The 23,754-nt window shown below is 39.2% G+C and overlaps 1 protein-coding gene across 1 annotated transcript; it reads right to left on the bottom strand.

Annotated features, from left to right (window-relative positions):
* Window positions 1-228: 228 nt before the first annotated feature.
* Window positions 229-18,017, bottom strand: cilp2 (cartilage intermediate layer protein 2). Its single transcript, XM_033964708.2, has 10 exons — window positions 17,863-18,017; window positions 11,408-11,482; window positions 10,745-11,014; window positions 10,122-10,304; window positions 9,231-9,386; window positions 8,508-8,825; window positions 7,630-7,738; window positions 6,683-6,840; window positions 3,194-5,609; window positions 229-3,115 (listed from the first exon to the last, which is right to left on the bottom strand). Exons 1-9 carry the CDS (start codon window positions 17,921-17,923, stop codon window positions 3,208-3,210), a joined length of 3,732 nt encoding a protein of 1,243 aa, XP_033820599.1. The 5' UTR covers window positions 17,924-18,017; the 3' UTR covers window positions 229-3,115; window positions 3,194-3,207.
* Window positions 18,018-23,754: the final 5,737 nt, after the last annotated feature.

Raw genomic sequence — 23,754 nt, 5'->3', positions numbered from 1 at the left:
AGTTGGGTCTAATTTTCTGCAGAGAGGGTGCTCCTAGGGATGTCACTGACGGGCTACTTCAGCACTCCTCTATCTCTGTCCCTGCTGTGTACAGAAGTAAGACAAATCACCTCTGCTCTCATCTATAAGACCTCATGGCATGGCACTCACCATCTGTGGGTTAATAGTCACACTATGGTGTTGTAGCACTTAAGTTTTATGTTAATAATATACAATCAAAAACTCACATTTTAGTTTACATCAAGTAATTTCTTTATTTACACGCCTTGTCCATACAATTATAGTAGATTTCATTCAATACACAATTTACAAAACCACAACTCAGGCAAAACAGAAGGCATCAATGTGCAATACTCCAGGCTACTTCTAAATTGTCTGATTTAGATTATGTAATTCTTCAGGGTGCTTTCCTGGAGCATAGTGGTAAATATACAACTCTGTGGACACTCCAGGAAGTTTGAGAATGACCTCTTGAATAAGTTAGCAGTTATTGTCTCCCTGAGAGCACAGATGAGAAAATGCATTAGACTAGTTTTACTAATGTATTAATATTGTTTTCTATACAAAATCAAAATGGTATTTGAATTACAAGGCCAATTCCTGAAGTGACATGAATGCAGAAAAATGGCACACATGATGATTTTTATAAGGAGCATCCCTGCAACTAAACCAATCTGTATCATAATAATAAAACATGGATGTTGATGGAAAATATTTCTGACACATTTAGAGTAAAACTGATTTTATAATGTGTTATCTGACAGTTATATTTTGACATCATATCAAAGTTGATTTGTTTTTTGCCTCAATAGGAACATATATTAGCCACAATGACTTCATTGCATATTTGAGTAAACAATTTATCTCTACACACAGTGACACAAATTTAGGCTTTAGTCTAAATGTAATAATTCATAACAAGGCTTCTACACGAATGGTTCCTGACATTCCTGGAATGTCAGCATCACTATGGCATTTATATATTTGATGTTTGTTGACACTTGAAGTACTTGGAGTTACAAAAATGCAGGAAAAAGACAGCAAGAAAAGTCTCGTATAATTTATCTTGTAATTTCCTGAAACCCCTCCCCTTGTTTGAAAGGACTGGGATCTCCTTCATAAATCATTAAACCAAACATCACCAAAATCTTGTTTGAAGTTCCCCAGATGACAGAGTAACTGTTCAGAGAGAACCCCACTTCTTTCCCATGCAAAGATTACATAACACTTTACTCACACTGTTATTGTTACCTTGTCCTTCAAACTCCCCTGATAATTTCACAATGAACCAAAACTTCTGTGAAATCAAAATTGCGTTCTTCCATGACCAAAGTCTCACTTCACAACCAACTAATATTTTTCTACATATTTACCTTACTAATTAACCAAACTGTGCCTTAAATCAGTGGCCAATCTTGTTTTTGCTCAACACTTCCTCCCAGTTGCTTCACAGCTGTCAGGCCTCTTCAGCTCACCTCACATGGCACTGCTTCCATAATCGGACTTATCTCATGCTACACCTGGATTCAATCACCTTTTCACTCAAAGCAATAAGCCCAAGACATGTTATTTTCATCTGACAACTGAATTATATGTATTTGAATGCCCAAGATTAAAAAGGTTATGGATAATGGTGCCATCCATAGAGGGCTCAAACTAGGATGCATAGTTGTCTTATCTTAAATAAAGATTTTGTGAAGGAAAGTATAAGCCATATGTATACATTTAAAATTATAATATAGCTGTATTGAAGGGATTGTACAATGGTCAGGAAGCAATGGGGCTAAAAGTTGCACCCGGTTTTCTTAGGTCTTGGTACAAAATGAACATGTGTGCGTCACTTCTAATAGCACTCCAGAGATTGTGGCATTTATTTTTTAATTAATTGCAAGCTTATATTTACTTGTTAGCCACTCCTGGTTTCTCCATGGACCATGGTCAACCTCATTTGGCTTTGGATTAGTTCAGCTTGAAGAGTTTCTCCCTGGGGTCTGAAAGTGGCTATTTTTGCAGATAAACAATTCTGCAAGTGGCATCACAAAACTTATTGGCTTTCAGACATAATTTATGCCATAAACACTGAATTTTGTATTGCAGTTGCAGACAAAATGATGTATATGCTTCTTGTCATTTAGCACATAAAATATCATTGCTTAAGCTGTTAAGCCATGGATGGAACACTTCCATCTCTTCATTTAAAGCAAAAACATGACTAAAATGGTACAAAGCAAAAATGTTATTAGACACTGATTGAGCAACATATGCCAAAATGTAATTTATGGTAACTGTTGAAAAAACAACAAAAAACAAAACTAAAATGATAATAATTAACACTCCATCATGTTGCTTGCAAAGCATTATAAAAGTCTGGTTTGATGATTCACAAGTTGCACCTTTCATCTGCTGTGAAGACTGACCTTCAGGAAATGTTCAGGACACGTCCAGTCAAATTAGTATTAATTATTGCACTAGAAACAAGTATATTTACATTCTGAAACAGCCCCTGTAAATGTTTCGGAGAAAGAGAGGCATTCACCAACATGACTGAAAAGTTTTGGTGCTAATTGGGAATGTGTGGAGGAGTGGAAATTATGTCATATTGAAAATCATTTCAGTTTAAGAGTGAATCATGCTCCTGTTGGCGAAAGCCTTGGTCTTGGCACATTGGACGGAGGTGTGGAGGGATGTTTGGCTGAGTTGCAGAGGGTAATACTGCTCAATAATAAACAACATGAAGGAGTTTACAAAAACATCCCCAGTTCTCTGGGTGTGTTGGTCAAAAGAAGTCTGTTGGGAAAACTTCGCTAATTAAGAGTCTCCAAAGTTGTTGGCTTATTTGTTCTTTGAAGTACTGATTTGTGACCTGTGAATAAGGTCATAGACTGATTTTACTTGAGGGAACACATTTTAATTAAGTACTTTCGTTTTATGGAGAAAAAAATACAAAATGAAGCATTGTCTGTATTGCATATATAAGCGCAAGCCATTGGAGAAAGATTCAAGTATGGGAGTTCAACTCCAGTCTTACTAAAACATGGTGCACCTTGGTTTGCGGTTGTCAAAAAAGTTCATGCTCATTAAATTATCTCTTCATTAATAATTCTTGGTTTGGCACCTGGGAACGATAAAAAAGAAAGAATATAACTCATCAGAATTTTTACTCACAAAAAATATAGTCAGTGAGCAAACCTACCCATGATACAGTATTTACTGCCGTTGTGAAGCACGAATATTCATCCTTCTACGGGTTGTGGAGGTGACTCTGCGACTCGGGGTCCTGCCCTGTTGCTCTGATGGGTAGGCCACTACTCGAGACCTCTGCACCTGCACCCCCTCCATCTCTCTCATGTCTCTGGCCATCTGTGCCAGTGTTTGGCCTGGATTGGTCTGTAATCGCTGAAACAGACTCTCTCTGTTAAGTTTCCTCTCCGGACAGTGGAAAGTCAGTGCTATTCCTGCATCGGCTTTCATCTCCCTGGAATAGCCGTCTGAGGTGCCATCAAAACAGCGTCCTATAGCAATCTCTTTGGCCACTTTTGGATTTTGGTCTGTGACGGTGTAGATGCCATAGTTGTGTCCAAGAGGATCCACAGGGGCTAGCATAGTGAATCCATGCGTTTCATTGTTTGGGGCAGTTGGTGGGTGCTTGATCAGATACTCTTGGAGGAGACTGTTGGTGACGGTTCTTCGGCAGTTGGCTTGAGGAAGCACAGTTATGAGAGATCTATCCACCGCTGCTTGGTCAAATAACATCCCGCTACATTTGAATTCAAGACATGCAGCTGATGTATTAGCCTCCCGCATGTCCCTGGTGCTCCGAATATCTCTAATGCCATAAAGCCTGCCTGCAGTGGCCCTATGTGTTCCTCCAAAATTTCTTGAACGGACCATTACTTCCTTTTGCCCATTAATCCTGACCTTGATATAGCATGCTCTGAATTCCTGAGGATTTGGCCACCATGACAGGTAATCCCCAGTCCAAGTGGTTAGATCACTTTCTTCAAATGGGACAACATTGTATTCATACTTATCCTTTTCCACTCTAAAGAATCTGAAGTGATTTGCATCAAAGGGTGCATTCTCACACGCTAACATACTCTGGTATGGATAAATTGGTCCATTGGTCTCATCGAAATTGTTTTGGTTGGGTTTTGCCAGGTTGATTTTAAAGGCCGTTTTCTTCAGTGCAGGATCGTCATGGTCTGTACGCTGGTAGTTTAACTTATTCAGATAAGGTTGGGACACTCCAATGACATTTGGATTCATTTTTGGAGACGATGGGGCTGCTTCCAGCTCCTCTCCTCCCATCATGGCTGTCACATATGCAGTGTAGGCATCAGGTGTCCGTGCGTCACAGAATGCAGGTAAACAGGCCCCGTTAGGTCCTGTTATGACACTATCAAAGCGCCCCCATGCCCGAGGGTTAGAGGAGAATCCAGGTTTTGGCTCCAAGTTTATCAGACTGATTACAACCCCTTCCAACTGCTCACTCTGAAGGAACTTGTCACTCATATAGGCCCTAACTTTGACATAGCATCTTCTGTTTTCGGGCACGTCCAAATTAAAAAGTCTACGTTCCCTGATCTCCATGTTACCAATTAGAAAAGTACGTTCCTCTCTCTTGTTCCGTCCAGAAGTAGTGGTGGCGTATGAAAAATCACCCTCTTCCTCCCAAACTCCTGTCTCTGGGTTCAAGGACCACAGTTTCATTTTGGGGATGTGCTCTTGCATTTTAACATGTTGAGTGTCGAGGAGTACTTGGACACCTCCCGCCCCCAGGATGTCTCTATTGCTCTCGTCTCGGAAATCGACAGAAAACATGCCATAAGTTCTCAAGGGCAGCATGTCGCCATCATCACTGACGAAGTTGAGGTCGCCCGGAGTGGCAGCTGCTGTCGTAATATTTCTTGGATCAATAAATGTGACACTGGCTTTCACTGTGCCTTCATACACCTCCCCATTGTCCTTGTGGAAAGAGTTGGCAGGGATAACTAACTGGCCTATGGGGTCTTCTCCTTTAATTTCTCCTAAGTTGATAGTGTTGCTTTCCCCTGCATTGAGATCGATAGGCTCTTGCTTTCTCATCACTCTGACATCATGGTAAATGGATCCACCCTTCTTGTCAAAAATGAAGACTTTTGGAGTGTCAATAAACTTTTCAGTGGGGTCGACAAAGTTTACGACTAATCTCTGTGTGTCTGAAGTAATTTGTAAGGTAAAGTCACCTTGAAATCCAGTAGTGCCAACCCTTTCCTTTCCAATGTAGATGTACCCAAATCTTAACGGTTCATTGTTGTCGGCTGAGGAGACTCTGCCCCTGACTAGTACCGTGGGTTCCACACATTTCTGACAGCTGCACTGGGTGACTGCTTTGATTGGAAGTTTGTAGCTGCCACAGTCGATGGTGCGGGTCTCCATAGTTTGGACAGCACAGCAAAAGCCGGCTCCATCTCTGCAGCGTAGATCATAGTCCAAGGCTCCTGCACAGGTGTTGTGAGGGCAGCGGCCGGCGTTGTAGAATGTGGAGTCTGTCCCGGGTTGAACGCAGTCCACAGGCATCCTGATTAGGTGTGGCTCAGGGGTGGAGTTACAGGCAGGTGACCCTTTAGCTGTGAATTACAAAAATTAGGTTAAGGTTTGGCTTTGTTCTTTGTGCTTTCCATGAGTCAGAAGTGCAACAAATGGTACATTCAAGTATTCAGTTGCATAATTTATACTAATTTATGCTTGAATAATTGTGCTTAAAACTTAATCTTAATATTTTACAACTCTAACTTGTGCTTCCCTATATTTAACAATACCAAATCAAATTTTACTTTATATTACAATAGTGAACAAAGATCTGGTTCTCAACTACAAGAATTAAATAAAAAATGTACTTGGAAGCACACTAACACGACCCTGAGTATTTGATATATGATTCATTTGTAGCTTTTGCTCTCTCCCATGAAAGCCTTATTTATTAATGTCCCATAGCTAACCAGCATCTGGACGATTTGTGGGACATATAGTTTTCCCATTTAGACATGGAAATGTATTCTTGTCTGTCTTAAAGCAAGAAAAGAAACATTATTTATTGACTATCTCAAATTTCACCACTGCACTGGTGTTGTGGGGAAATTGAGTCGGAGGTTTTACAGTATCCAAGCCGTCCCACACAATAATGCATCCCTATTTAGAAGGGCACAGACCTAACCAATGTCAACATCATAAAATCTTGTTCCGAGACTGTAATATTTTCTTTCAGTACGTAATATTTATAATTTTATTTTCCTTTAGCAAATGATTAAGTGACTACTGATCTTTCTATTCAAGTGTGGACACTGGGACATTGTATGCATGTATCGATGTGGTTTGTGGATGGCTTGGCTCAATCTTGAAGCTGACATTTTTGTAAGTTCATTTTCAGGCAGTTGCTTTTTATAGTTAAGCCGGAGTTCAAAATGTGTGGATTTTTGATTTTTATAGTGGTTTTAAATGATCATAAAGCTTTGACAGAATACATCACGGTCAAATAGGCTAACCACCAGTCTGAGCTAATATGGTCGCTTTCACCATGAATAATTTCTCCTGCTGCTGATGAAGATAGATTTTTCCATCATCTTATTGTATGTCTTCATGAAATTTCAACAAAATATTTAACCGTTTAACCCCTATGCTTTCCATGACTGTCTGCACTTACCAATGACAGTGAGGAGGGCAGGTGAGGACTTGATGCTGCCTGCAGAGCTGCTGGTTTTGCAGTAATAGTGCCCAGACTGCTCCGGCTTCAGATCTCGTAACACCAAATCCTCCTCGTACTTGTACACCTTTCTGTCGAGCAGAGTCCCATTGTGGTACCTAGACAAGAAATACAGGTTTTATTAAAGATTGAGGTGATGCGATAAGCAGAGAATTTAATAAAAGTATTGCTTTCTAAAAATATATCTAAATCTTTCAAGGCCAACATGAGTACCATAATAATGTGCACTTGGGCTCTAGTTCACAACCACTTTTACATTTCATTTTGAGACAAATCCACAATTTTGGAGCTGCCAGTTGGTTTTACATTTTCCCATTCCACAGTATTTTTTATTTTTATTTTTATTTATTTTTTTGGTATTTGCAAAATCAAGTATTGTATTAGATGAGGTGGTTTATGGTTTTTGACAGAAATGTTTCATTGTTGTGGTTACTGAATCTGAACAACAAAGGAGCTGCCAATGAAAAAAAGTACTTTTATTCCATAAACAGGAGTTCTGAAAGTCTGAGTCACTGTGTTAAAATCTCTCAACCAAAGATAATTCTGCTGTTTCTCGTGCATATTTCTGTTAAATGAATCTCAGTACTGCCCCCATGGCAGAAGCTGAACTTTGCACAAGAAAATGAGATTGAATGCAATAAATCAAACAGATTTGCCATTGGGTACAATATCATCACTTTTGTTACATTTCCATGGGTAAAAGGCAACTTGCATATGTCAGCACCAAAATCATTACAAGCCTTGCAATTTGTACTTGATTTAGAGCAATGCTGAGTTGAATATTTTGCGTTGCCTCAACAGACACAGATTTGTGTGCACCAAGCCGGACGAAGAGGTGTGTGTCAGTATTGATTCTCACACTATTAATACACGCTAGTTTTTCTCACCAGTAGTATTTGTCAGGCATTGGTGATCCTGTGGCCTTGCAGCACAGCAGCACTCGTCCACCCTCGTAGCGCACTTTGTCCTCTGGGTGCTTCACAATATATGGCTTTTCTGATGAGAAGGAAAAAACAGCCAAAGTCATGACCACACTCGTGAATGGGACCCCAGTGTTCAGACCTCATAAAACTCTCAAACATCACATTCTATTTTTGCACTGGCCCTTTGCAAATCAAAAATGATTGTTACGGGAGTTGGCCTTTGAAAGTTTTTCATGATTTTATACAGTTTCCGTGCAACCACATAGTAATTATAGTTTTCACAAAGTCATACAATAGGCAAGACTGTTTATGTTTGAGTCTTGTCATTTCCTGTTACAAGTTGAGGATAGGATTGAAATATTTTTTGGCTAATTATTACTATGGCTCTGGGAAAAAGGAGACTACACTGCCAACAATATTTCTCCTAATTTCCAAATAAAATATTTTTACCATGACTTCAAAACGAGTTACAACAATACATCAAAATAAGATTAACTCAGCAACATTTGCAATGCATTTAATGTTCACTTGATATAGTACAGATCTTAACTAAATATTTAGAAATTAGCTTGTGGTGGACTAAACTGATCTGTTCATGGATTTCTTTGGTAACTTCATACCACTGCCCTGGCTTTGCTTGGCATTAGCCTGAGTAGTGGTCAGACTAAACAGAGGCTGATTTGAGAACAATTTGGAGCATACTGTTTGAATATGGTTGATGTAGTTGTTGTTTCCTTATCTGCATTGAATGTGTGTGTGACTGTATGTGCATTGTGCAAATAACCAAATTCACCATATAGCATAGTAGTCCTATATATTTTTGAGAAAAGAAAGAGGTAAACCTGCAGTTTTGAGCACAGCTTTGACCCACGATCGTCCCGTTGTGTTACTGGTAGCCAAGACCGTTACAGGTGCAAACTTTTCTTTTCGTATAGAGACCAGAGTGGAGCTGGAAGAGCACACTCCGGGTACTTTAAAGTGCCCCTTGTTGTTGGAGCGGGCCAGAATCACTTTGGGCTGATTGGACAGTGCCACCCAGGCTCCAGACACTGGTACCCCGGTCACACTGTGGACCTCTCCATGCAGGACATGGCCATCACACACACAGCGACTGCAGTCCTCGTTGGGATGCCCCTCCGAGCACGACATCTGGCATTTGACTTGGACAAAGAACATGCAGTGATATGAATATAACGTGTATTTATTTGGTCTTTGATCAGCTCGTAACACTTTATAATAACTAAACTTAATGAAGCATAAACAAAGACAATTAGTTTATTAAGGAAGATTCTGGCTCAGGTACTTCATTAATTCCCAAATTCCTCCTAAACCTAAGCTCTTATTTAAGTAGTCTCTAAGTTAGAATAATTCTTAATAAATTATTTGGTAATTGTGAATGAAGTCTTATTTTGTACTTTAGGCTAATTAGGGTGTATCATAAAGTGGCACAGATCATTTACTATTTTATTTAAAATCTTATTCAGAGCTGGTTCTGGTATAGTCATTTTTTATCTTGTTTTAGAGTTCCTAGTCTCTTTCTTTAGTGCTACATATTCTCTATGTACCTGGGCATGGGCTCTTTCCACACTTCTGCATTTCAGCAGGACGTCCCGTACATTGGATTGTGGGGGAGTTCTTGACACAAGTTCTCCTTCTGACCCGACGCCCCCCTCCACAGGACACTGAGCACGCTCCCCATGGCCCCCACGGTCTCCACTTGGCTGATCACAAAGAAAATGTAATGGATTAAAATATGGATCACATAGTGATCTTGTAGAATTAATTTACTTCCGCTTATTCAGGACAAGATATTTGAAATGTTGTTATAAAACAGAGTTAAGAGAAGATGAAGTGACTTGGCTCAGAGTCGGGGCACTTTACTGTATTGCCCATCTGCTCAGTAATTAGAGAAGAAAGAGGAACATTTGATAAAAACACACTGGTGTGCTGGTGTATAGAAACCCATGGAGTGCCTTTATTTTTGAGTCCTCTGTTAATTATTATTTGGAGATAATTTTCTCATTATCTCAAGAAAGCAGAAGGTGGTTAAAGCAGCGCATATGTTGGGATGTTAGGCACACAGAGACATAATTGGTCTTAAAGGTTTGTATAAATTTACATTAAGTACAAGCTGATCCTGTTTTGATTACTAACTATTCAGCACTGATAAGGTGATTTTTAATTTTTACTCAAAAGCCTTAGCAATTTAGTGCATTATTCATTCTTACTTGATGGTGATAAGCTGCCTTGGTAGCCACAGCTGCCCTGGGGCAGGATGAGCATTGAATACAATCCTGGCCACCACCAAGTAATTTACAGATCCCATTCAAACAGACAGTGGGCAATGTTAAGGATGGCTCAGCAGTATGTAGACACTTGTAGGAGCTTGAATGGAACTGTTTGACCTTTGCGGGTGGATGCTGTCACCATTGAATACACTGAGTCTACTGTCTGACCTGTGCATGGAGGGGTGGAGCACTCGCGCCTGTCTGTGTGGTGCCCCTGACAGGCGGGCACCAGCAGCAGGGGCATGGGCTGGCTGCTCAGGCACTTCCTGTGTCTGGTCTGGATGCCCACATCATTACACATAGAAGTGGAACATGGACCCCACTCACTCCAGTCAGACCAGTAACTCTGCACTGAACACACAAATACACAAGTGTGAATGAGAAGGTAGCACAAGTGTTATGAATACAGTTTTGATTGAATTGCTTTGACTGTATGCTCTTACTAATGGGTCACAATAAATATTCAAATGTCTTTTTTTAAAAATTAATTAAATCATTGTTTAATGACAGTTTTAGGGGCTCTTTTGTTTTAATTTTGTCAAAAATGTCTCTAAAATTGTGCAAATGGATCTGATTAACACAAAAATACAAACTCTTAAACCACAAAAAGGCAGAAAATCAAGCAGACTCTTTGGATGTGTGACTTTCTCCACATTTGCCAGTTATTCACAAATGCTCAGAGCTTGGAGCAACCCTAACCAATGAACACTACTTTGATTGTTTAGTATGCAAATAGTGTCGTGCTAATGAATGTTGCCAGCCTGAGCCTGAATGCCCCTCATTGAAATTACCTGGAGGACATTGGAATCGGACGTGGTAGTTGGAGCAGACCCTCCCGTGGGGCTGCTCCTTGTTGACACACCAGAAGCCCTTGTCCAGACTGGAGTGCACCACTTCTCCAGTATCTGCAGCTGAGACCCAGTCTGTGGTGCGCACCTCCATGGCGGTGGGGCGTGCACACACTCTCTCTCGGTAATAGAAGCGAATGGCCTCCAAACGCTCGTAATCTCCATTCCCCCCGGGATGATCGATGTTAAACCAGGACGTCCACTCCGTCACGCCTGTGTGCACATTCACAGGAAAAGTACTGTGTTTTAAAAGCCAGGAAAACTAGAGGAGAGAAATTATCCAATTGGGAATGCAGAATAGCTGTGGAGAAAAGAGGGGATTAAAAAATTTAAATTGGTCTTACATGCTGAACAGGTTGATGTGTTGCGCATGTTTAGAGGTCTGCTACTGTCATTTCAAATTCAGACTTGTCTCACAGGGGAGCTATAGACTGCACAATTGTGTTTTGTCTACAGCCTTTTTGGGGACTAAGGGAAATCAAATGGTTATGAGTCATGCAACATTATATAAACAGCACACAATGGTGTATTGGTAGCTTTAGTGTTACATAACTGCTTAATCAAAAAAATCTAAAAATACTACTGAATGTATGTGTGTACTTGTACCTGTTGGCTGTGAATAGGAATATGAGTTGTAGGTTACACGTCCACCTTCAGAAGGCTGTCTGAGCCGCAATGATCCTGAAAAAAGGTGGAAAAACAGCAGGTTCCAACTCAAAGAATGTCTAAACATTTACATTTTTTTTCCCATCAAAAGTTTTTGTGCACCTGTCGGTTTGCACAATAATCTCTTTTACCTCAAAAAGGCTGTTGGTGCCTGTGACCCATTCTGAATAATACTATTCCTGCAGTGTTTACTCTATTACATAGATTTGGCTGTATCAAAACTCTAGTCCCCAGAAAACAGCATCGTCTTCCCCAAATGTCTGACATCAGAGTTGGATTTATTGACACTTGAGAAAAAACCTAGTGCGGTTTCTTATTCTTTGAAATCCATCTACTTCCCTCCTGATGTTTTACTTTGAAGCCTGTCCACAGCCCACTCCTGCTTCTGACAATCTGTGGAATATTGTCTATCCATCACATTTCTATGGATGTTGTCATCCTCCTGTTACCTCATTTAATCCCGCAGTCCTACCTCCTCCTACGTGTTGCTTTTTCTTATTGAAATGGTCATTAATCAAAAGGGGGCTAATCAAGCCCCAGCTGTGACAAAACAGCACAATTGCATGAGATGCAGAAATGTTACTGCAGCAGCTCTGAGGCTGCAGCTCCCGGGCTGAAGCTCTCAAGCTGCAGCTCTCAAGCTGCAGCTCTCAGACTGCAGCTCTCGGGCTGCAGCTCTAGGGGCTGAAGCCCTCAGGCTGCAGCTCTCAGACTGCAGCTCTCTTTTTAAGTGTTATGTCTGTATAAACATGTTTCCAAACCATTCCGATTACATCCATCTTACTATGTCACTCATTCTCAACCATGTAGGCCCATGAACACAACAAACACATCAATCATAGTCATTACGTTGGTGAATGGACCTTGAAAACACAACTTTTGTGAAAACCTTACTTAAAATCTGTTGCAACTCACATGTCATTTTCATTTTGCACTGAGGGTCTTGGGCTGGTTGCATGGCTGTTTTGAGGGTTCTGGTCTGAAAAGCTTGGGAACCCCTTGTCCACTGTAGCACATAAATCACCTGGATTCTACAAACAGCTTTGCATATGCACAATTTTAACTTTAATATGCTTTTTGTTTTTCTTTTGTAAGAAGAGAAATATATGCCTTTTCCCATAGCATCTTCTGAACATCACTTTTTGCGTGACATATTGCCAATTCCACTTGATCCATACAGTAAAACAATACTGTGAAAATAGAGCCACTGGCCTTATGAGCCCAGACGGACACTGTATCGATCCCATTCCCCTCTGGCTTTACAGCTCACATCAGGTTGATAGAGTTTGCAAAGAAGCAGAATATTATTACAAATTTTACAGTGAATGCTGCTTCAACAATGTGTTTGTTAGAGCTAGCAGACAGTGACTTGACCTTTATGGTTGGTATTTTTGCTCTGCGTTGAAAAAATCATTAATGGTTTTCCATGTCGACTTTGTCTGTCTGATACAGTGGAATGAGTGCACAAACAGAGTCTTCAAACCACATGGTTTTATGTCCCAGTCTGTCAACTTCAACTTCAGGTAATGATTACACATTCAAATAATAATTTTTTTGAAGTGTCTTTGTCTTTACTCAGGTTGTCTCTTCTGATTATTTTGCTGGTTGGCCAATGAGATATTGTTCTATTTATTTTTTAAATGATATTTTTTGTTTTTACTTGGTTATGAGTTGGATCAGAGTAAAATGGGCAATGTCCCCCATTCTCAACAAATGCAACAACTTATTATTCAAACTTTATAGCTTTTGTCTAAGATAATAATCTTGTAGTAGCGGTCATTAAAACATAATTACTAATCCCCATAGCCCACAGAAAAGTCCATCTGTTTTTTTTAATGCAAATAGAAGGTTACTGTTACATAATTTGTCTATAACACCTTGTTCTTGGCGTCTGATTTTCATTTCAAGATGACCCCTAATGAAAACACGTCATGAGTGTGTCTGCATGTTTACAAGGTGACAACAGTTTTACACAGAGAGAAGCACATTAGCTGTATGTTTTGCTAACATTGTAGCATGAACCTCAGCTGTAGAGCGCAATGGCTCCGTTCCCATGGCAGCCTCCTACAGCTTATGTGAGCGTCTGAGAGGTATGTTGCACTTTATTAATCTAAAAGCCAAGAAGCTTTCTAGAGACACAGCTTTATGAGGAATGTGAGTAAATTTAGCTCATCAATAAAAAAGGTGCATTTCTCAAGCCAGGAATATTAGGAGTGGATTTCTCCAGTGCTGCCTGGAGCGTGTGTCTGGTACAGTAGATCTAGACTACTTTGTTGTTTGGAAATGTGTGGTGCATTGGCACTAACACAAAGGAAGGTCAAACACCAGTTACTTTGCCAACTAGAAGTTCATATGTGTTTTAGCTCACATGAAACACCTATATTATATTATTATTATTATTATTATTATTATTATTATTATTATTATTATTATTGTGATATACAACAGACTAATCTGAGTGTGAACAAGCTGGAATGAGAAGCACCTACAGTTCATATGTTATAGTTCAGAGCTGAGGGAGGCCCCCCTCAGAGGAGCCCATGCCCCAAGTGAACCAGTTCAAGTGCGTGTGGGGGTGTGTGTATGTGTGTGTGTGTGTGTGTGGGGGGGGGGGGGGTGTATAGGCATGTGGGGGTGTGCGTGTGTGTGTGTGTTTTGTGCCACTCTGTTGTGATGACAGTTCATCAGTATTATACATCTCAGTCTTCTGCTCTCCTCCAGATTATCAGAGGAAAGCGCAGAACATGTATAAAGCCACTGTTCTTTTACATGCATCTGAAGAGGAGAGAGGAGCTGAGGGAAATGTCTGGGGAGTGGGAAGTCCTGCTTAAGCAGCTGTCTCTGTCACATCATCCCAGAAAAGGTGATACAAAAATGTACCACTCTCAGGTAATATATTATTATTACAAAACAGCAAATGTTGTCCTTCGACTGTGCCCCATCATTACTGTCCACTCTGCTTTGACAAACATCTCAGTGTAAGCTTTTTGAATGTCACCATCCACGTCACAATGGTGCATTGTGCGCAGGAGGTCCCCCAGACAAGTCTTTGAATAACACAGTAGGAGTGTGCTGTAATACTGTGCCAATGTCTAATAAAAATATACCAAAAGAAAATAAATAATGTGGACTCTTATGTTGCGCCCAGAATGTTTTCAATGTACCGCCATGCCAGATGGAAGTTGGCCGACAGACAAGGGTTTGAAATGGTCTGGATCCTGTTTGTAAAATCCCAATCTCTACAAGAAAGACCAGACAAAACTTGAGACACATGACTTAAATACAATAATCCTCACGCCATGTTATGACAAAGATGGGCCATGTTAATTCCAAGTGCGGCTAATGCTCAGGTATTCAGGAGTGGGTGCACAGTGATCTCATATGGAAGTAGTTTATGTGTTGGCTTGAGTTTAGTGGCAGTGTTAAAGACGAGTCTGCTGTTTCTCTCTTTTTCTGTCTATCCTTAGAAAAACATGTTTTGCAGCTTGTACTGATTCAAAATGTTGTAGATAATGGGACAAATTCATGTGATGAAGGAGATATTTCAGAAGGAAAGGTCTGCATATAAAGTCGTCCTAGATAAGAGGTTGTACTGTTTCATAGATAGTGCAGTGGACATTTAGTGGAGGCTTTATCGCACATTAACCTGTCTTCTGAAAAACACGATAAGACTTTCTGTTTATGGGTTTCTTCCAGATGCCCAGATTTCTCTCATTAAATTTAAATCATGCACAATTCAGGATGGGTGTGGACAGCAAAGCATCCTAGCTCTTATGTAATTTGGTAAAAGTGCTTTATCTTAACACATTTGTGAAACATCAGTCATATTTACCGTAGCAACACTCAGATATGAAAATTAATACGGGCCTTGTGTTAGTGCAACATTTTGGATAGGCCTGAAAAACTTGAGCAGTGGAGATTTGTTTTGTGATTAAAATGATTCAGATATAATTGTTTTGCTTTTAATTTCTGAGAGGTGAGACAAGGTGTAATGAAAATACGCACATCTCACGTCTACAAATATGGAGCATAATTCAAAATTCTGTTGTTTGGCTCATAGAAAGTCAGAAGCTAAAGCGGCTTTGACATGGAAGTCTATGCAAGTATTTTTAATCAGCGTAGAAGTGGAGCGTTTTACTTTGATGCCAGTCTCAATCATATATGTCATATTTCTATATCCAGACCAGCTCAGCTCAGCTCTGCTCACTATAGGCCTTCCACAATAGCACATCTGATTACATAAGAGTTTTCAGCATGCTATGACCTATTACCCCAGGGCGCTAATACCCCAAAGTACTCCCCATTCTGAGCTACTTTTTTGGGTATCCCGCTCCAGCTGCTCCCCTTGGAGAGAAGAGCAGCTCGTAAATTTGGATAGACAGGGAACAAGGAGAGGTCGATCGATTGAGTGATGGCGCGACGTGGAGACAGAAGGTGCAAAGGTGCGGAAAGAATTTGTGAATTAGAAAAAAAACAAAATGGCCATTGGAGTTTCAGTTTTCACCGCTGTATCCGGGGCTTAATAATTTTACCTAAATACTTTTCCCAGATGGTTGAACGGATCCCAACTTGCAGGTGTGTAAGCGGGCGACCTGGTTTCTAAAGTAATCGTTTTGGGAAGCTATATCGTCAACGTTTTATTTTGAGGATGAAATGAGGACATCGTCTTTTTCGCCGCTGGTGTAAACACAACGAAAGCACGCCACCAGACCTTAAAGTTTATACGGCCCATTTGAAAAGTACGCACTCAGCTGTTATACCGTTTTCTTTTTTTGTGAGAAGTGATTCTGCGGAGCATCAAAATGTCTCCCCGACCCTCAATATTATTTATGGGATTCAGAGGCAACAAAAAGGTGATGGCTGGGCTTTTAGAAACTGCCAGATCATGCCAAAGTCCTAAAAATATGGAGTTGTTCTTAAAAGAATCGAGAAAAAAAAAGAGTCGAGCTTAATCCTGAATTTACCACCAATAAAGTAAACATAAATCACACTCCTTCTACCTTTGCACAAACACAATATATGATCGTTTTTATTTTAAATATCGTGCTAAAATGCCACACTCTTTATACACAATCATAGTCTTTAAAAATAAAACAAAAAATAAGATAAATAAATCAAATTAATGACAAAGTTTTAGCACAATGACTATTTTGTTGGTTTCTTTACAATACAGACATACAGTTGTTTTTGTTTTTTTATATATTTTTGTCAAGTTTTGCATCTGTTGCAGCCATAACCAGCCATTTGAAAATGTGCTCTAACATGTGTTCAACATGTTTCAAAAATGAATCAAAGCTGTTTTTTGTCTGCATTTTAATCCCACATCCAACTTTAAATTGGATTTTAGTGGAAACAGGTAAATTATCTCAGTTCCCGCACGTGAAGTGTTGCTTAAACTGTGAATAAAATATAGGTAGTTTATGAGACTTGCCTTTAGGAACTGCCAACTCTCTCTACAAAGTGCCGTTAATTGTGAACAGATGGGAGCTCGGGGAGTTTGACAAGGCTGACTTTGAGCATGATGATAGATGCGTGATAAAATATGGACAATTTACAGACAAAAGACGTTTTAAGTAGGCATTTTATCTTCATAGAGGTGACAGAGTCTGCCTCTGCTGTGCCACAGGCCTTCTGGTTTCTGTGACATTACAAAAACACCCAGAAAAAACACTCCCTGTGAGTTTTTCCATCAAATGCATTAAAACAGTGAGTGACTTAACACAGGAGATTATCAGACATTTACAGACGTCCAATATACACAGACTTATCTAATGAGTTCACCAACCCACAGCTTGAGTCTGGCCTCTGTGTTCTGCAGGGGAATGCACTGGATTCTCTTATGTCATACAAACACATGTGAGAGCAGCCTGTGATTTATCTGATTATGGAAAATGACAAAGAAAACGTAACCACATCTTTGAAATATTTGTTGTTTCATTCCAAAATCCGAGTCAACAAAAGGGGAAAACTCTCTCATGATTTAGCAGTTATTTGTGTATGTTCATAGTTTCCGCTCAGACTTTTGCTGTAAGCTAAACCTGGAAAGTATAGACCTCTTCCAAGGCACTAATGCTTTCTTGCAATTCTAAATATATACTGCGCAGATCTGATCTCAGTATGTGAAATATTTACTTGTACATGTGTAAAAAGAAATAAATCGATAAATAAATAAATATAACAATAATAAAAAACTTCCGCATGCACCATTTATTTTTTCTTAGACCTTTTTTGTTGTATAAATTGATATAGTCTTGCATGTGTTAGAAGCTGTTTAATACACTGAATCCAAAATACACATTAAAAGCTATTACAGATTTATTTTTCTAAATGTAAAATGCTGATTATGTCATTTGCAAAAGTAGTTTGTGTTTCTGTTTTGTCATGTGTTGACTCACCTTGTCCGAAGCCCACAGACAGTAGCACAGAGAGCACGAGGGCCACCTTTAATCCCAACATGATTCTTCTCTTAAATAATTCAAATCTTCATCAGTACTGGCACACTGTAAACACAGGTGATGCTAGTTCTACCTCTGCGTCCTCACTCATGTACGCTTTGGGTCGGGGGCAGATGCTTTTTAAAAGTCTGGGCCATTCAGAGTCCACACCAATCCAGCCCCTCTCTGCTCTCCATTGGTCAGTGCAGAAACATCTGGGTCCCCCACACAACACTGAGAGAAGGTACGCAGGAACTTTTAGCATAAAGTCTAGAAAGTTCTGTCGAGTCTAGTTGAGCAATGTTTTTTATAGTTATTATAAATATTACTTTTTATTTCAATTTTCCAAAACTGCAATAAAAAGTAATAAATGTCACTTTCTGTAAAGAATTATGATTTGTTTTTGTTTTTTGTTTTTTTTGTTTGTTTTTTTTCATTTATTTATTTGTTGAGTGAGAACTTTTTTGTGGGATGTTACATTATGTGTGTTAAAAAATCTGTAGGGTGGTGAGGGGGTTGGGGGTTACCAGACAAAAAAAATGGGTGCAGTTGCAGTAAACGTAATAGTAATTGTAATAGTGTAATAGTAATAGTAAAAGTATCGGTAATAGTAATAGTAATAGTGTAATAGCAGTAGTCATATAGAAGTAACTGCAGAAATAAAATCTTTTATCACTTAAAATAATGTAAATACTAATAAGGTTGTTACTTTAAAGCTACCTACCACCTACTGAGTAAATTAGATTTTTTTTTACCAGTAGATGGCAAGAGAGTTGGCTTTAAATAGAAATACTATAGATTTACAAATGTTTGCACAGTAACATGTAAAATAACTGGATAGAGCATCAGTTTGGAAAAAGAACAAACACGTTTTCATCTTTCATAAATGTGCCGATACCTTATGACTTCCATAAGTTTTCCCCGTGCGTCAGCCGTGAACATACAGAGCAGGTGTCTTGGTCCTTTAAAATTACATAATGCCTTCATGTTTTTTAATCTAATATCCCTTCATTTTCTGATCTCTCAATATGTCCTCCTTTGACCACCTGACCAGTCACCCCTCCATCCCCAAACACGACGCTCCCACATGTATTCTGTGCTTTGGTTTTGTAGCTCTTTAACAGTTGCTGATTGCAGGTGGACTTGTTGCCAAATAGTGGAAGTGGCGTCATATGGCACAGCCAGCCGAGGAAAAAGCCCTGAGTGCAGACAGGGGACAGGCTTATGAGGTGTAATGTCCTCACTCACCGCATTCAAATTAAACACAATTTGGTAACAGCACTTGTAAAAATAAGAATGCAGGGTATGTTTTGACCTCACCTGCTGTTAATTTTTAAACAAATTACAAACAATTAAAACAAGCAATTATTGTCTGAGCGAAAGTAATGAACTGTGACAAACATTAACCACAGGATTTTTATTTTTAGGTTATTTTCCTCATTGTATTATGGAGATCAGAATTGTGTCATCACATCTCATAAAATGTAATAAAGCTGGAGATAGGATTTAAGGGTGCTAAATATTGAACTTAGCCAAAAATATCGGGACAGTGTAGTGTGATAAATGTATTTATCAGCAGTGATTCAGCCTTTAACGAGCTTGTTCCATGGCTCTTTTGTTTACTTTTTGTTATTGTTTTGTTTAATGCATCTTTATGGATGTTTTTCTTGCTATTGGAGATGTTTTGACAACAGCGATTTAAAAAAACTGACAAAATAACTAGTGATTTCGGGCATGTCCCACTGGGAAGAGGCCCCGGGGAAGACCCAGGACACACTGAAGGGACAATGTCTCTCAGCTAGAGGATGTGTCTGACCGTTGCCCCCGTGACCCGGTTCCGGATAAGTGGAAGAAAATGGTTGGATGGATTTTTTATTAAGACATTTTGAGACATGAACCTTCAATAATGGGACAGTGAAGCAGCACTTAGCGGTCGAAGATTAAATCTTAAGACACAGTGCCAGGCTATTAAGTCTGCACATATGCTGCAGTTCTACCTCTATGAGCCACATAGAAGCATGAAAGAGTTTTCAATTTTAGAGAATATAATAATAATAGACCAAAGCAATGATATAGTTGGTATAGACTGGCAGAACAGGACAACTTCAACTGAAATTAAATTCAGCCACAGGGGGTCAAATCACTACCACAATACACAATTTACCCTTGAATTAACTTTGAAACAACTTTGAACAAACTTTGAAAACTTTAAAGAACCAGTTTGTCTCAGTATCTTGACATAATCATAGTGGAACAGAAATGAAATGCACATATTTGAAATACCTACAAAAGGTCGGCCTATATTTTATTTAAAAAACGTACAGCACAGGATTTACTTTCTTAATATGCAGAAGCAATATGTTCTTAATACCTTTACCCCAAGCGTCAATGCTTCTAAAGGCTTGCAAAGTCCATAGACATCTCCTGAGCATTAAATAAAATACAAAGCAAAGCTGCCATGAAATGAGCTATTTTTGGCTTCGGCGATCCTGAACAGTCTGGTGATCCTGGTGGGACTGGAGTGCCGCTTTGACTAAACCCACTTAATCTATACACCATATAACCTATAGTTTTCCGTGTAAGGGAATCTTGCACAGGATTTTATGACAAGTGCCGCTGCCAGTCATTATTGTCCTGTATCGTGGTAGCAGACGACTCTAAAACTTAAGGTCTAATAAATGACACTGACCATGGCAATAACATGTCCTCCTTGTATCTAGACAAGGATCGGAGACGCCATTGAGAACTTACACATATTTTTACAATGCATTTGACAGATTTAATGCCGTCATAGATGAACGTCTGGACATTCTTTTGTGCTGACTTTTTTTACCCACTCACATGTGTAACTGCCTGGGCACTGTTAGTTTTCTGAAGAAGCTCCTGCCTCTAGGTGTAAATAAATACATGAGGTCACTATAAACACAGCCACAGTCCAGTTATGTCATTCGCATTGAAGTAACACTTGGGGATTAGGGCCAGATCACACCTGCTTATGGCTTCCATTACTCAATCCAGTCCAGATGCAATCCCATAAACACACAATTGTCCATTGAATGCTGCTTTTATTGGATGTGATAGGCTTTAACTCAGCGATACTGCAATTAGTGAGCACAATTATAGCAAATAGAGCATTAAACTAGTGCTTTTCTATTAACGATTCAGGTAATCTTACAGAAAGTTTCTGTTTCATTTATATTATTGTACAGGCCTATGAGGTAAAATATTTGCATTTCCAAGTTTTATTGACTGTATTGAAGCTTGCCATCTATCCCAGCTGTGCAGCAGGATTTGTTAAAACTTGTATGTCCTGCACTGCTGATCTGCTAATTAAAAGCTTATTTGTCTCCACTTGAGATACTTTTGATGTTTCCTCACTATATTGAGTCATATGATGTGTCCTGATTACCTTTGGCCCTTCTTTTGGCTTAAAGGGGCATTTCATCTCTATGAAGATGATTGGCAGATCCTCCACAATAAAAGTTACACAATGCAAGGAAAGATTTGTTGAACCTGTCACTGTATCGTACATTCAAGTACATTCAAACACAGATAAGAAAAAATGGCACTGCAAGAGTTGTAAAAGTCAGGTAAGGTAGAATTTATAGTCTCTGTGTGGAAATGTGTCATATGCGTGTGACCCTTACTTCTAATTCTGGGACATCCTGTCATGAGCAGCGGGCTTGGGACCAATTCTTCATATTTATGTCACCCTCTTGGTCAGCAGTTCTTCTGTGGATGGTTAATTAGTGGAGGAAGAATCTGACCTTTTTTAGAGAGAAAGTGGAGCAAAAACAGAAATTGGGACAACATGCAAACTCTACAACTTTATTCAATATCCAAAGATTATTTTCCCCATTCACTACACGCACACAGACACACACACATACACACACATACACACACATGCTTGGTCATAATTATCAACACCATCAGTTTTAGTTTTGTGCTTACTATTTCAACCTTTTCATTCAAAATGTTGTCTATCATTTTATTTTAGATGAAACATTTACAGTACAAGTATCTGTTGTTAACAAACTAACAGTAAATTTAAAATACTGCACCTCCAAAGTGCCAGGGTACTTAGCCTTCTATGTAATGTGTGTGTAACCATAGCCAGCAGATCAGAGCCAGTTGGTCAGAGTTACTGGAGGTTGGCTGTGCTGTGCGTTGTTACTTTGCCCTAATGAATCAGCAGCATTTAAGTTTTCCCAAGTCCAGACGTTGAGACGAAATGGAAAATGTGTGGCGCATTAGCAAAAATAAATTTCCAGTTATAATAGAAATTTATTGTATGAGTTATTCTCTTGGTTATGTGTTATGAAAAACACAAGGAATTACTGACAAGATACTTTATCGAGTGGCACACAGTACAAATAGAAATGTCATTAGCTAATACCTCGCACTAGTCTCCAGTCTGTGGTGAATTGGTTTGTTTGTGTTTGTTGCTTGGTAAGTCCTGTCCACGGGCTTAGTGAGACCTTCTACATTAGAAACATCTGTGGGCTGCAGCTGTAGACAGGGTGATGAGAGCAGAATAGAAACTGAGAAAGCCACAACAGCAATGCAATCAATTTAAATGAGAAACATCTAAATAGCTGGCAAATAAGGTGGGGTTGTCATTAAATTTGTAAAAGAAAATATATTTATTGTATGCGGTGAATGACCTGTATCAGCACTAACTCTTATTTCCGCATAGTAATAAGATCTTCAGAGCCGCTAAAGCCTCCTGGAACAAAAGTAATACCATACTATGAATATTTCTACTATTACTGCTTCCAAATACAACTGTAACTACTTAAGTGTCACTACTCCTTTTACTATAGTAAAAGAAAAATTCAAATCTGTCAACTAGACAAAGAGTACTTCCTTACAAAAAAGAGTTAAAGAGGCAACTTTTCTTAGGAACTACTTTCTTTGAACAGGAATCGGGGCCTTTAGATATCCTCTATTTCTTATCTATAACTCCATCCTCAGACCTAAACCTAAACAAAGAAACCAACAGGGCTAGCTGGTGTGCTAATAAGTGTGAGAGCACCCATTATGGGCCTGAGGGATTATACTAAATACGACTCACAGTTCACACAGAAACTCTACACAACAGGTGTGTTAGTGTCAGTGTAGTTAGCTCTTCCCTTCAGACAGATATAAGGCGGTGTCCACCAACAATCTAACCAGAACTGCAGAAGTGGCTTGGATGAGCTGCGAAATGTCTTCACTCCAGCTTTTTTTTTGTCCAGTTGACAGATTTAATTTTTTCTTTTACCATGGATCACACTTGGATGACTGAGGGATTACACAGACATATACTCCTATTATTTAATATAAGAACTGTCCAGCGCTACCAAACTCAAAACCAAATTTTACCAGTTGGCACAAACTTAGAAAGTGCTGTTTCATAAAAATGTCATGCAGCAAAGTATGATCAATAGAAAAGCATTCTTAATATTAAATGATGTTTTATTGAGAATTATAGTTTTCTTATATTGAACAGCTAAAAGAGACTCAACAAAAATAATGTGAAGAGCATCAACAGAAAACAATCTCTCACATCATTAAAATATTACATATAAATATAGGACCAAAACAAAACTCCAGTGTTTAGCATAAAAAAATTCATTTCCTCAGTAATATAGTACGTTGTAATGTAAAGAGTAACAGGCCAAATGCTACTGCAACAATGAGAAACATAAATCTCCTCATGCCGTTGGCTAAAAAACACGACTGGCACCACTGTATCTAAATATGAACCTCCTACTGTATCTCAATAGCACATGTAGCTATAGAGTTGTTTAGTGTGATGTCATGGGTCCTAACATCCATAAGCAAAAAGAGCAGATATATGGACTAAAG

This window comes from Periophthalmus magnuspinnatus, chromosome 4 (assembly GCF_009829125.3).
Source record: "Periophthalmus magnuspinnatus isolate fPerMag1 chromosome 4, fPerMag1.2.pri, whole genome shotgun sequence".
Lineage (NCBI taxonomy): Eukaryota > Metazoa > Chordata > Actinopteri > Gobiiformes > Gobiidae > Periophthalmus > Periophthalmus magnuspinnatus.
This window is presented reverse-complemented; position numbering and strand designations above follow the sequence as displayed.